At 43.4% G+C, this 12,612-nt stretch overlaps 1 protein-coding gene across 1 annotated transcript in view; it reads left to right on the top strand.

The window, feature by feature from the left end:
* Nucleotides 1–3,821: 3,821 nt before the first annotated feature.
* PKD2 (polycystin 2, transient receptor potential cation channel) overlaps nt 3,822–12,612 on the top strand; it is a 54,886-nt gene continuing 46,095 nt past the window's right edge. The window contains exons 1-2 of the mRNA XM_058721949.1: nt 3,822–4,535; nt 12,207–12,320. Of these exons, the coding sequence (XP_058577932.1) occupies nt 3,935–4,535; nt 12,207–12,320 (715 nt within the window). The 5' untranslated portion in view covers nt 3,822–3,934. The remainder of the gene's footprint in view (nt 4,536–12,206; nt 12,321–12,612) is intronic.

Raw genomic sequence — 12,612 nt, 5'->3', positions numbered from 1 at the left:
AGTAGTCTCTCTGCCTCAATCCTTTCTTGTGTTGAAAGCCTCCATATGGACTTAATACTGTAGGGGCCAAGGGCAAGCCACCCCAAAATGTGCACTTCAGAGAACTGATTATTTTTTTTTAAAGTTACTTAATAAATAGCAGGTACAAGGACACTCAGAAACTTCTCCATCCCCTGAAAGCAGGAAATCCTTCCTGGGGCTCCCGGGTGGCTGAGTTGGTTAGGTGACCAACTTCGGCTCAGGTCACGATCTCGCAGTTCAAGCCCCTCATCAGGCTCTCCGCTGGTGGCATGGAGACAGCTTGGGATTCTCTCTTTCCCTCTCTCTCTCTCTCTCTGCCCTTCCCACACACACTCTCTCTCTCACTCTCAAAATAAATAAATAAACTTTTTAAAAAAGGGTACCCTTCCTGTACTAGGCAAAAAGACATCACCAGAGATAGAAACTTGAAAGCTGAGAAAGGTGTGGCAAAAACCTCATTACTTTTTTTCTAATCTACTACCTCACCCAAATTCCACTTAGAATTCCTTGTTAATTAAAGTTCCTAAACATCTGTTTTCTTTATCCTGTCAATTCCTCACAAATTTATTGTCTCTTTGTCTAAAGGGTGCCTGAGTGGCTCAGTTGGTTAAGCATCCAACTTCGGCTCAGGTCATGATCTCACAGCTAATGAGTTTGAGCCCCGTGTGGGGCTCTGTGCTGATAGCTCAGAGCCTGACGCCTTCTTCAGATTCTGTGTCTCCCTCTCTCTTTGCCCCTCCCCTGCTTGCACCCTGTCTCCCTCTCTCTCTCTCTCTCTCTCTCTCTCAAAAATAAACATTAAAAAAAAAAAAAGAACTCTACATGAAGAATTAGAAAACCCAGTCTTAATCAAAGGTCTGTCTGTGTGACTGCAAATGATGACACCGGACTAGGTTCACTCAGTCCCTCAACAAGTCCACAGGGAATGCAACTCCCCCCGGGGGCTGGGCTGTTTGTCTGCTGCACCAACTGCATTCTCTCCTAGTGTTGCACCTGGTACATAATAGGTGCTCAAGAAGTATTTGTTGTAGAATCCTCTGTGCTAGGCAGCAAGCGTCTGTCTTAAGAAGCTCATAATCCAGTCGTGGCAAAAATTTCCAAGTGAGTTATTGTAATAGATGAAAACATTTATCATAATTAAGATATAAGAGCTAATAATAGCTTGCACTTGAGCATTTACCACATGCCAGACAGCGTTCCACCGCCTTACATGAACTCCTCACAACAACACCATAATGGTAAACACTGTTAGTACTCCTGTTTGTCTAGGCACAAGGAGGTAAAGTGACTCACCCAAGGTTACAGAGGTAGGAAGTGGCAGAGCAGGATCTGAACCTGGCGTTCAGATTTAGCACACTGCAGGGACAAGACAAAGAGTACCTTTGACTCAGGAACCGTGGAACGTTCTTCTTGGCCTGGGATTCCACACTGATGCATCACAGGTGATAACAAAGCACTAGGAATATGGGAAAATGTTTCATGAAACCCCATCGGCTTGGAATATATTGGTGCTTCTCAAATTCACAACACCCCAGAATCCTCTATGATTCAGAATTTCAGGCCTGTAATCCTGGAGTAGAGATTCAGAATCCATGTTTTTAACATTTGCTGTAAGTAGTGCTAAAGGTCTTCTGATCACACTTTAAAATACTGCACGAGATCTGTTCCCCAGCAGAACCTGTTAGCCCCAATCCTATACTCTCTTTTCAGGCCTGGCTCTCTTCTGGCATGTGACTACTAAGAATCCTTTGACTACACAGCCTGGTTGTGCTGTTCAGGGCATTGGCATCTTTAGAGGTTGCTTAGATGGCAGCATCATAACCCTTACCCAGGACAGTTATTTGTGGTTTGACTATCTCCTCTTGAGGGCATGGGCTATCCAGGAAATATCTTGGGAATTAACTGATGGATAGGATGAGCCAGGCCTGTTCTCCAGACCCACCACCAGCCCTGTCTTTAAGAAGCTCAAAGTTAAGTAAAGAACACAGATAACTAAAGAGATAAACAGCAGAATCGGTGATAGGCAGCCATGATCCCCAAAATAAAATCAGCATGTTATGAGCACATGGAGAACCAACAAAGGATGCTACTCAAATGGGATATATACAAGATGGGAAACAATGCTAGAAAAGTAGATTGGGAGCTGTTATGGCCTGAACTATGTCCCCCTCAAAAATTCTTATGTTGAAGTCCTAACCCTCAACAACCCAGAATGTGACTGTATTTGGAGACAGGGTTTTTTTGTTTTGTTTTGTTTTTGTTTTTGTTTTTAAGATAATTAAGCTAAAGTGAGGTCATTAGAATAGGCGCTAATCCAATGTGACTAGTGTCCTTATGAGAAGAGATTAGGACACAGACACATATAAAGAGATGACCAAGTGAAGACACTAGAGGAAGACCACCATCTACAAGCTAAGGAAAAAGACCTTGGGAGAAAACAATCCTACCAACATCTTGATCTCACACTTTCAACCTCTAGAATCGTGAAAAAATAAATTTATGTTGTTTAAGGCAGCTAGTCTGTGGTACTTCATTATGTCAGCCTTAGCAAACAAATGAATACAAGGGTAGATGAAGAAAATTTGCTAACCTAACCTACAGAAATTAAATTTTACCCTTTAAGCTGTCGGAAGCCCCAAGAGGTATCTAAGCATCATGTGACATGAACGGTTTTGTTTCTGAACACAATTTGGGCCTGTGGACACCTTGAAGTGGAGAATGGAGGTGGAATGGACAGGTTTGTTGTTCCAATGAGAAATATACAAGAAAACACGGATGAGAGACACAGATCCGATCAGAGATTTGTGGGGCAGAAGTAACAAGATTTAGGGAGATGAGGTGTAGGACGAGAAGAGCAGACAGATGAGGGTATCATGGAGAAGCATAGCTTGGCAAGCTTCAAGTGAGGACAGCGATGCCTCAAATCTCAACTGAGGTTACAGGAGGTGACGCAGGCTTAAAAGAAGAGGGGTGAAAGGACAACATTTAATTTGAGACAGGTTAAGTCTGAGACCATTGCAGAACATCCAGTTGGCTGTGCTCTGTAGAGTAAGAACAAAGTTCTGGCCCTGGGGGGCCTAACGTGAGATTGCGACCTGGAGGCCAGAACTGGCTCAGGGCAACGGCGAGGAGAGGGGATGGATGAGCTCACGCTGGGAGCCCCAGGGATCAGAGAGTTTCAGGACAGAATCCTTGGGGTCTCCACAATGTGTGGAGAGAGGAGCCGACCAAAGCTTGAAGAAACCATCCAAAAGGCAGCCGCCAGGGCAAGGGACAGGCGGCCGCCAAAATCAGGGACAGGCGGCCGCCAAAGGGCAAGGCAGTCAACGTTAGTAGTTTGTTGGTAGTTTTCAAATGAACTGAGGATTTCTTTGCCCCTACTGCAGACCAGCGCAGACTGGATATCGCTAGTCCACACCATCTCACAAAACGATTTTCTCTCTTCTCTCTCTCCAATGTGGTAAATCGAGGCAGAAGGGGCTGGCGGTTAACAGGGACCCAAGCATTATGTCAGGGTCACGCACGCAGCGACAGCTCCAGAAGCCCTGCCCCCCTCCCCGCCCCGCCTCCGCAGGTCCCCCTCCCTGCCCAAGCCCCTCCACCCGCACGGAATGTGGGCGCCCGCCCTGGGCGCCGGCTCCACTTGGAACGTGGGCCCCGGCGCAGCTCGCCAACCGCGCGGTTCGCGGGGGCGGCTTCCTCGCACCTCCCCCTGCCGCGCGCCGCGGCCGCTGGGCCAGGCAAGGCGAGGGGAAGGCGGGCCGAGGGGGCGGGCGAGGGACGCGGGACTGCGGGGAGGTCGGGGGCGGGGAGCAGGAGGCGGCGGGCCCCGGGAAGAAAGGAACATGGCTCCTGCGGCGGGCTGCGCCGAGCGCGGCCCGGGGCGAAGGCGCGCCGGGCGCCAGTGACCGCGATGGTGAACTCCAGCCGCGTGCAGCCGCAGCAGCCCGGGGACCTGAAGCGGCCGCCCGCAGCCCGAGCGGCCGGCCCCGGCCGGCTGATGACGGGCGGCGCGGCCGTGGGAGCCGGCCTCGCCGCTCCGGGCGGCCTCCGCGAGCAGAGGGGCCTGGAGATCGAGATGGAGCGTATCCGGCAGGCGGCCGCGCGGGACCCCCCGGCCGGAGCCTCGGCCTCTCCCTCCCCGCCGCTCTCGTCGTGCTCGCGGCAGGCATGGAGCCGTGACAACCCGGGCTTCGAGGCCGAGGAGGAGGAGGAGGAAGAGGAGGTGGAAGGCGAGGAAGGAGGAATGGTGGTGGAGATGGACGTGGAGTGGCGCCCGGGCAGCCGGAGGTCCGCCGCCTCCTCGTCCGTGAGCTCCGTGGGCGCCCGGGGCCGGGGGCTGGGGGGCTACCACGGCACCGGCCACCCAAGCGGGAGGCGGCGCCGGAGAGAGGACCAGGGCCCGCCGAGCCCCAGCCCGGCCGGCGGCGGGGACCCGCTTCATCGCCACCTCCCCCTGGACGGGCAGCCGCCGCGAGTGGCCTGGGCCGAGAGGCTGGTTCGCGGGCTGCGAGGTAAGAGCGCGACCTGCAGCGGCTGATGCACAAACCAGCTGCGGGCGGCTTTCCGGGGCTCCACCTCGCATCCCTCCTGTGTCCCCGCCTCCCTTGCAGGCGCGTACCCCACCTCTGCTACTTGTGCCCTACTTCCGGTACCCATGGCGGACTGCCACTGCGCCCTTGTGGGTGCAAATTTATGGGATACCTCCTTCTTCTAAAAGAAGAAGGTGTGTCAGCACATTTTTACCGCTGGATCTACGTGAAAGCCGTAATAGAATGAAAGGGTACCTCTGGAGATTTTTCTTCTTGTAGAGAATGAAAAAACATTCTGATACAACTGACTGGTTGCAACTGCATATCTGGGGCTTCCACTGGTCTGGATGCCCTATTGCCCCTCATTCCATTCTGGAAAGGGTTAACAGTAGTGTTATCCAAGTTATGGGAGGAGTGTCACTGAGTTGTCACTGATGTTTTGGTGATGTGTGTGGTTGTTTTGGGGAGAGCGGGCTGTTGAGATCACCACAAACAGAATAAAATAATGTCTGAGAAAAACAGTTGTGCAGCCACTTCTAATCTAGGCATTTTTCTGAAACAGTTGCAAAGAACAAGTTACATTGTCTAAAAAACTTGGTAGTATGTTTCTAAATAATTAAATCAATGTTCTTTGAAGTTCCAACAAATCAGTGGAGTCACCAGATACCAGCAGCGTGTAAATGTGTCAGAGTTCGGTGCGCCCAACTTTCCAAAAGGCAGGAAAGGAATTTTCAGATTTGCCAGTGCCTATTTAGAGGACACAGATTTTCCAGAAGCAGATAGGATCCTGTTTTTGCAAAGTTTTGTCAGAGGCATCCTTGGAAAAGAGTTGCATTTGCTCTCGCCGTTCAAATTATTTTAATCTCCACTTTTAAGAGTTTCCATGCTCAGTTCTTTTGAAAGTTTCTCTTCCCCTCTCTTCCCTGTCAGTTTTGAAAATCTTGCACAAAATAACCCAGGTGTTTTTACAGCAATGTGATTGAGACCAAGTCAGTCCTTTATCCACATCCTAGTTCCACCACACATTGACCCTATGACCTTGAGCAAACTGCTTATCCTCTCTGATCCCCAATTTTTGTTTTTCTTAAGAAGAGATCATTATAATACTTAGTTCTTGAGTGGGGAGAATTAAATGAGATGAAACTTGTAAAATGCATAGCATGTCTCTGTCATGTTGTGAGTGCTTCATAAATATAAGTTAAATCATAAATTTTTAATTGTGTACACTTGGGTACTTTCATGTAGGTGCTTATGCTAGGTAATCTGACTCATGGTGTGACAGGGAACAAAAGATCCTTTTTGAACAACCTATGTGAGTTAGGAAAAAGCCCTAACACTTTTTAAGGTTCAAAACTGTATCCAAACAAATTATATATTACTTTACCTTATTTTAAATGTGCATATTCACTGATGTGAGAGAAGTTTTTTATAAGCAAATGAATAATAAGTCATGATCCTTTTAACTAAGGTTAAGCGTCTGATAACACATTTAACCTTCTTTGAATAAACTCGATAAAAGAATATAATGAAGTGAAATATGTATCTTTGTATGAGTTTATATACAAGTTTATTTCTTCAAAAATTTTTAAATTTTTTAAATTTAAAGAAATTAAAAAGAAAATTGACAATGTATAAGCTCATAGTGAACTTCTGGTCAATGGTCTAATTAGTAGGGGAAGAGACTCAGGAAAATGTTAATTTTAGAAAATTTTAAAATAAATTTTATTTTCTTAAATGTTAAATATATTAAAAATTAAACATATCCTTGTCACTTATTAAATAAGTGACATTTGTTGAATCATTGGTGCTGCATTAGGTGCCCCCTCCCCCCCCCCCCCCCCCCTCGCACACACAAAAGAACTAAACCAGCACCAGCACCATTTTCTTATGGACAGAAACCAAGAAAAGTAAACTAAATAACCATGAATGAGTTGTGATTTTTTCCCCCCTCATGGATACCAATGACAAAAATCTTACATGCAATATGTAAGTAGTACCCTAGGATCAAAGGCAGAAAGTAACTTGCAATTTATAAAGGTAGGAGAGATTACTCAAGCTTGGAGTGGTCTAGAGTTTCCCTGGGGGTCTCCTGCCTTTGTGGTTTTATACACTCACTCAGATTTTCTGGGCCTCAGTTCCTGATTTATAAAATGGAAGAGTTGAACTTAATCTCCAAAGTCTTTTCCAGCTTCAACATACTCTGTGTTGTTCTTTAATGACATGAATCCAATATGGACAACAAATGGTCATTTTTGCTCTTTGTACAGTAGAGAGATCTACTTAGCAGAAGTAGGATAGTAAAGAAGAAATGTTTGAGGCCTGGTTGTGGGACACCTTGTGTCCAGCCAAGGAATTGAGAATTTATTCCTAAATATTAGGAAGTGGTTGCAAGTTTTTAACAGGACCAGAACATGCAGAAAGGGAATATCAGGGGGTGTGCTGTGCAGGAGATCTTGCACAGGGAGACAGAGAGACAGGAGGGCCATGTAGGAGGCAGCCAGTGAAGAAGTCGTAAAGATATGGACCAAAGGCAGTGAAAGATGGCTGAAAGATTTAAAGACTGCCCCCAAACTTAAAGACATCCTCACTGGTCTTGCTTACTTTTTTTTTTTTTTTCTTCAAAATCTTTAGAGCAAAAATAAAATCTGATACTTTACATGAGTTATCAAATTTTCTGAATTTCCAGAGTTGAATGTGTTCTATGGATGTATCAACCTGGTAAAGTCATTTCCTGTTTGTTATTTTAAACACCTATGCTTGGGGTTTGGGGTTTTTGTTTTCCTAGAGAAATCCTAAAGTACTGATTGTATTGGTCAGGGTAGGCTAAGCTACTATAAGAAATAGATGCCTCCTCTCCCATTCACTATGTTGTATGATCACTGTCCATTTCCAGAACTTTTTCATCATTTCAAACAGAAACTCTACCAATTACCACATCCCCCTGCTCCTGGTGACCTCTGTTCTACTTTGCCTCTGAATTTTTCTAATGTAGGTACATCATATTAGTGGAATCATATAATATTTGTCCTTTAGTGCCTGACTTATTTCACTTAGCGTAATGTTTTCAGGATTTATCCATATTGTAGCATGTATCCAAATTTCATTCCCTTTGATAAATGAATAATATTCCATTGTATGTATACAACACATTTGTTTATCCATTCATTAGTTGATCAACACATGGGTTGTTTCCACCTTTTGGCTATTGTGACTTTCCCTTTGTTTTTAATCTAAACCTCGCTCTATCACTTCTTCCTTTTGTTATTTGCACTATAATTTTGAACAAATGAGATTTTGTATTTCCATAGCTGTGGAGAATTTTTTGAGGGAGGGTTGCTACTGTGGGGTTTGTGGAAAGGTTATGCTAGTAACAGAATTTGGGCAATCAACAAACATTTGATGAGAGTCTCCTTTGTAGTGGGTACTAGGAATACAAAGGTGAATTATCATTCACCCAACTCTCAAAGAGCTCAGTTTAGTAGGGGAAACAGATGTAAGTAAATAATTGCAATGCCAGGTGTCAGGTTTGGAAGGGACCCAATGAAGAGAGGGCCAGCTTTACCTGGAGAGGTCAGAGGAAGTGAAACTTGAGTTAACATTTTGAAGGATGAGGGGAGAATTTAAGGAGGGAAAAAATAGCAGAAGTAAGACCAAGCAAGCCTGTAGCTTTTTGGTACTTTCCCTCTAAAAAGTTAGAGCTCTTGAGGGCTTTACATGTCAATCTGAAGATGATTCTAGCAAGAATGTAGAGAATGGGGTGAGGCGCATAGTACTGGTTGGTGGGAGAATAGGTCAGGAGAGGCTTAAGCAAGAGACAGAGGGGTGAAAAGGCTGCATCCAAGGCATATGAACTGGGATAGAGGGAAGCTGGCCTGGAGACAGACAGAAGCCATCAGAATTGTGGACCAATTCCATATGAGGGTTAAGAAAAGGGCCTGTTTTAGGATGAAACCTATGTTTCTGGCTTGATACCATTAACTCAAACAGGGCAAGTAGGTTTCTAGACAAAGAAAAATCTCAGTGCATGGGGCATATGAGTATGAACTATCTGTGGGATATACGGTGGAGCTGGCTGTTTTCTGTGGTATCTGCTTGTCTGGACCTCAGGAGAAGGCTAAGAATTCAAGATTCAGGAGTCAGTATCATATAAGGTAGCAACTGAATCTTCTATATTAAATGGCCCAGTAGTAGTAAAAAGTCTCTTCCTTTTTTAAAAAATATTTTATTCTTTTTTTTAATGTTTATTTATTTATTGAGAGAGAGGGAGAGGGTGAACACAAGTGGGGGAGGGGCAGAGAGAGAGAGAGAGAGAGAGAGAGAGAATCCTAAGTAGGCTCCACGCTGTCAACATAGAATACAACATGGAGCTCGAACTCACCAAACATGAGATCATGACCTAAGCCAAAATCAAGAGTCAGATGCTTAACTGACTGAGCCACTTAGGCACCCATCACTTCCCATTTTAAAGGTGGCCATGAAATTCAAGTAACTATTAGGAAGGATTGCGTTTGTCTTCCTAAACAAAGCCCATATGTATCTAAGCACAAAAGAACAGGATTCTTTTATGATATAAATGCAGTGAGAATTTGGTCAGGCTATTCACAGTGAAATCCAAATTCATATGGATTTGGGCATTTACACTGTTCTGAAATTTAGACCAACTAGATGTCAGAAGTAGGACATTTTTTCAGATTTGTACCTGTTTCTGGAGCTGTAGACAGGCCTCTTCCAAGCACTTTATGTGCTTTACACATAATATTGTAATTCCCAGAGCAACCCCACAAAGAGGTAGTCTTACCCCATTTTCAGATGAGGAAATGGAGCTTCATGATGTCAGATAAGATCTCACAGTTCTGAGCCCTCATTTGAACACAGCTGACTCCAAAATTCCACATTATTCCTCATTATTCCTCATTGTCATGATCAATGAGTCATGAGCATTCAGTGTATTTCAGATGGGATGGGGTTAGTGTAAGGCAAATGATCCACACTGAGTCCTATAACCATAGAACTGAAATATTCAGGATGAAATGATATGATAGCTGGAATTAGTTTCAAAATTCAGAGGAATGGGTGAGGGTTTAGATGAATCAAAGTTGGCATTGAGTTGATAATTGTTGAAGCTGAGTCAGAGATACATAAGAATATGAGGAGTTCATTATGTCATTCTCTCTTTGTGATTTTTTTTAATATATTTCAAAATAAAAAGGTCTTGGAAGTATGTGAATAAGACAGTTGCAACAATGACATTTTTTTCACAGTTATTTATGTTTGAGACACCTTTGGTGTTTTGGATTCTCCATCTCAGAGTTCCCCTATATTTATTTCAGTGCCACTGCCCAGGGGAATATACACTGTTTAGATAAAGTGCTCCAATTTTGGGCTCTGAAGTTGAATAAGTGCCTTCTTAAACATGAGAGAAGTTGGATATTGTCTGATTGTCCCCCTCACAGCATGTTCTCCCTAACAGCTGGAGACACTTTATGTACTGAGCGTGAGTACCTAAAATGCCAGGCAGGTACTCCCTCTGTAGCTGGGCCAATTGTGGGAAAAGACAACAGCTGATTCTGAAGAATGCTGCCATTTGGGACATGAGCTCTGTCTTTATTCTTATTTTATCAGCTGTGCTAAACATGGAAGTAGTTGGTTACAAGACAGCAATTATTTTCTATTTGTGGATGTAGCCATTTCTCACCCATCAGAATATAAACAGGTCCCTGTGTCCTCAGACAGACCCTATATACACACCCAGTGGGGGAATTGGATGAAATTTTTAAAGCAATAAGCATTTGAGGAAGTAGACTTAGAAAAAGTCAATCAAATGCATAAAGTATATTAAAATATAAATAAGGGGACTTTGTTTCTTTTTATTTGAAATATTTCATTTGAGGGCTAGAATTAAATTGCGATAGGCTCTTGCAAGTTTAGCTTGAATAAAATTTGATGGGAGTTTGGTTTTTCTATTTATAGGTCGCAATACCATTTGTAAATATTAAGAACTGTGACTGTTCCTTAGTGCATAATTGTTTATAAACCATGGGAAAGAGTGAAATCACTGGCCAAGTGAGGCAAGACAACAATCTTTCCTGATGATAAAGAGACTAGTAATCCCTACTTATGTGTATACTTTAGGTCTGGCCTCCAAAAGAAATATATCCAAAGAAAGAGTGTGATTGCATCCAGGGCTACTGAGCCTAATATTTGGCTGCCTCTGTGTTATTCTGAGTTGTAATTTTCCATGTCATCTAAATTTGTAATAATTTTTAAATATGATAGAGTTTGAGCGAACAAACATTCTGCTTGCTGCATTTCTTCTGAGTGAGTAATTCCCTGACAACTACCAGATCTTGGCAGAAGCAAACCTGGTCATAAGTCATGCTCCACTTTCCGTGTGTTGAAACCTGTGATGCGTAACACAGTGTCTTTGAATTCCGATGTTGATTTTCCTAAAGGAAATTTGAGAGAAAAAAGAAAAGGAAATGAAATATCCAAATTTAGGAGTAAAATTAATGTATTATTCTAAGACTTAAAAAATACATAAACACTAGTGATGAAGTCATTTTTATGAAGTAAAAGCCTGGATACCGTTTCTCCCTGTTCTCTGTGTGGTGTCATGGTGGCTCCAGTGGCTGTGTGAGTTTAAGTGACTGAAAGGGTTCAAGTCTGTGGAATAGGAATTGTGAGGCAGAATGCAGGGGCTAGGTTGGCTGCCATTCATAGCCGACCTAATCTAACTGAGAGGATTGAGAAGTTTGTCTTTTTTGGAAAATACTAAGTCTCTTCCAAGTAACCAGAAATGTGACTTTACCACACTGTTCCTTAATGGGGGTTTTGGATGGCCACCATGTCTGTCTGCTGGCTGAGTCCAAAACTGCGGTAACTGCCTCCAGCAAGCTCACGGAGGGTTATGTCATCCCACTCAGCCAGCCGAACACTTTTTCCATCTGCTAAAATGTGGAACATGGTTGCTGATTTTACTCTTTCTCCAAAGAGAGAGAGAGAGAAGTTGGATGATTGTTGCTTTTAATTTAAAGATGATATGTTAATTAGCATTTTAAAAATCTGTTAAGCTTAGCATGTTTAGTGTAGTCAGTCAGCATTGAGTTTCTTAAGGACAAAGATGGGTACAGAGTAGAGAGATTTTATGCCAGCGTGCTAGAAGTTTAATGGATATTCCCCTAGTGAAATGATGGTCCAACCAGCCCTTCTTTTCATCAGGGTGACCTGAAAGGTATCATGTGCCATGCAGTTACATCATGTACTAACGGTTCAGTAATAGGATAATTGCCAGGTTGCGTCCTCCCCCCACACAGGAAGAGGTGATGTGTTTGCACAAGTATTTAATCTGCTCTTCTAGGCTGCCCTCATTTCCTGTTCTCTTCCTAAATTTTTATTAAGCCATTTTCTAATAGGATTGGGAGTTTAGACAATGATCAGATTGTCGCCTTGTGATTTGCATATTTGGGGGGACAGTAGAGGTTGATATATTCTAAAGTAAAAGGCACTCCTGCTAAACAATTTCCCAGTTACATTCAGAGCATGCCAAAAAAGTGCAGGAGAATCTCCCTTAAAGGTTATGCTATTTATTTTATATGTTTTTTCTGCCATTCATTATTTGAAAAATAAAATGTCATATTTTTCATTATTTTAAAGGTCTCTGGGGAACAAGACTCATGGAAGAAAGCAACACTAACCGTGAGAAGTATCTTAAAAGTGTTTTACGGGAACTGGCCACATACCTCCTTTTTCTCATAGTCTTATGCATTTGTAAGTAGAACATTTTCTCCTACTAAAAGAAAAGTTTTGAAAATATTTGACCTGCCAAAACTATAATTGAAGGGAATTGTGTATGCATCAGAGGGGTTAATTCAGGAGTTCTCTGTTTTCAATTTCAATTCAGAATTTAGTAAAGCCCTCCTCTCTCCTCTGGTAAACATTAATTAAAATTCAGCATTATCTGATTGGCCAGTTCATTGCCAGTTGTGACCATTTTCACTATGACACGCATCTCGCAAACTGCCAGACACCAAGAAACCAAGTAAAAGGATTTTTGTATTAG

This window comes from Neofelis nebulosa, chromosome 3 (assembly GCF_028018385.1).
Source record: "Neofelis nebulosa isolate mNeoNeb1 chromosome 3, mNeoNeb1.pri, whole genome shotgun sequence".
Lineage (NCBI taxonomy): Eukaryota > Metazoa > Chordata > Mammalia > Carnivora > Felidae > Neofelis > Neofelis nebulosa.
The sequence above is the reverse complement of the archived record's forward strand: the minus strand, read 5'-3'. Positions and strand labels throughout refer to the sequence as shown.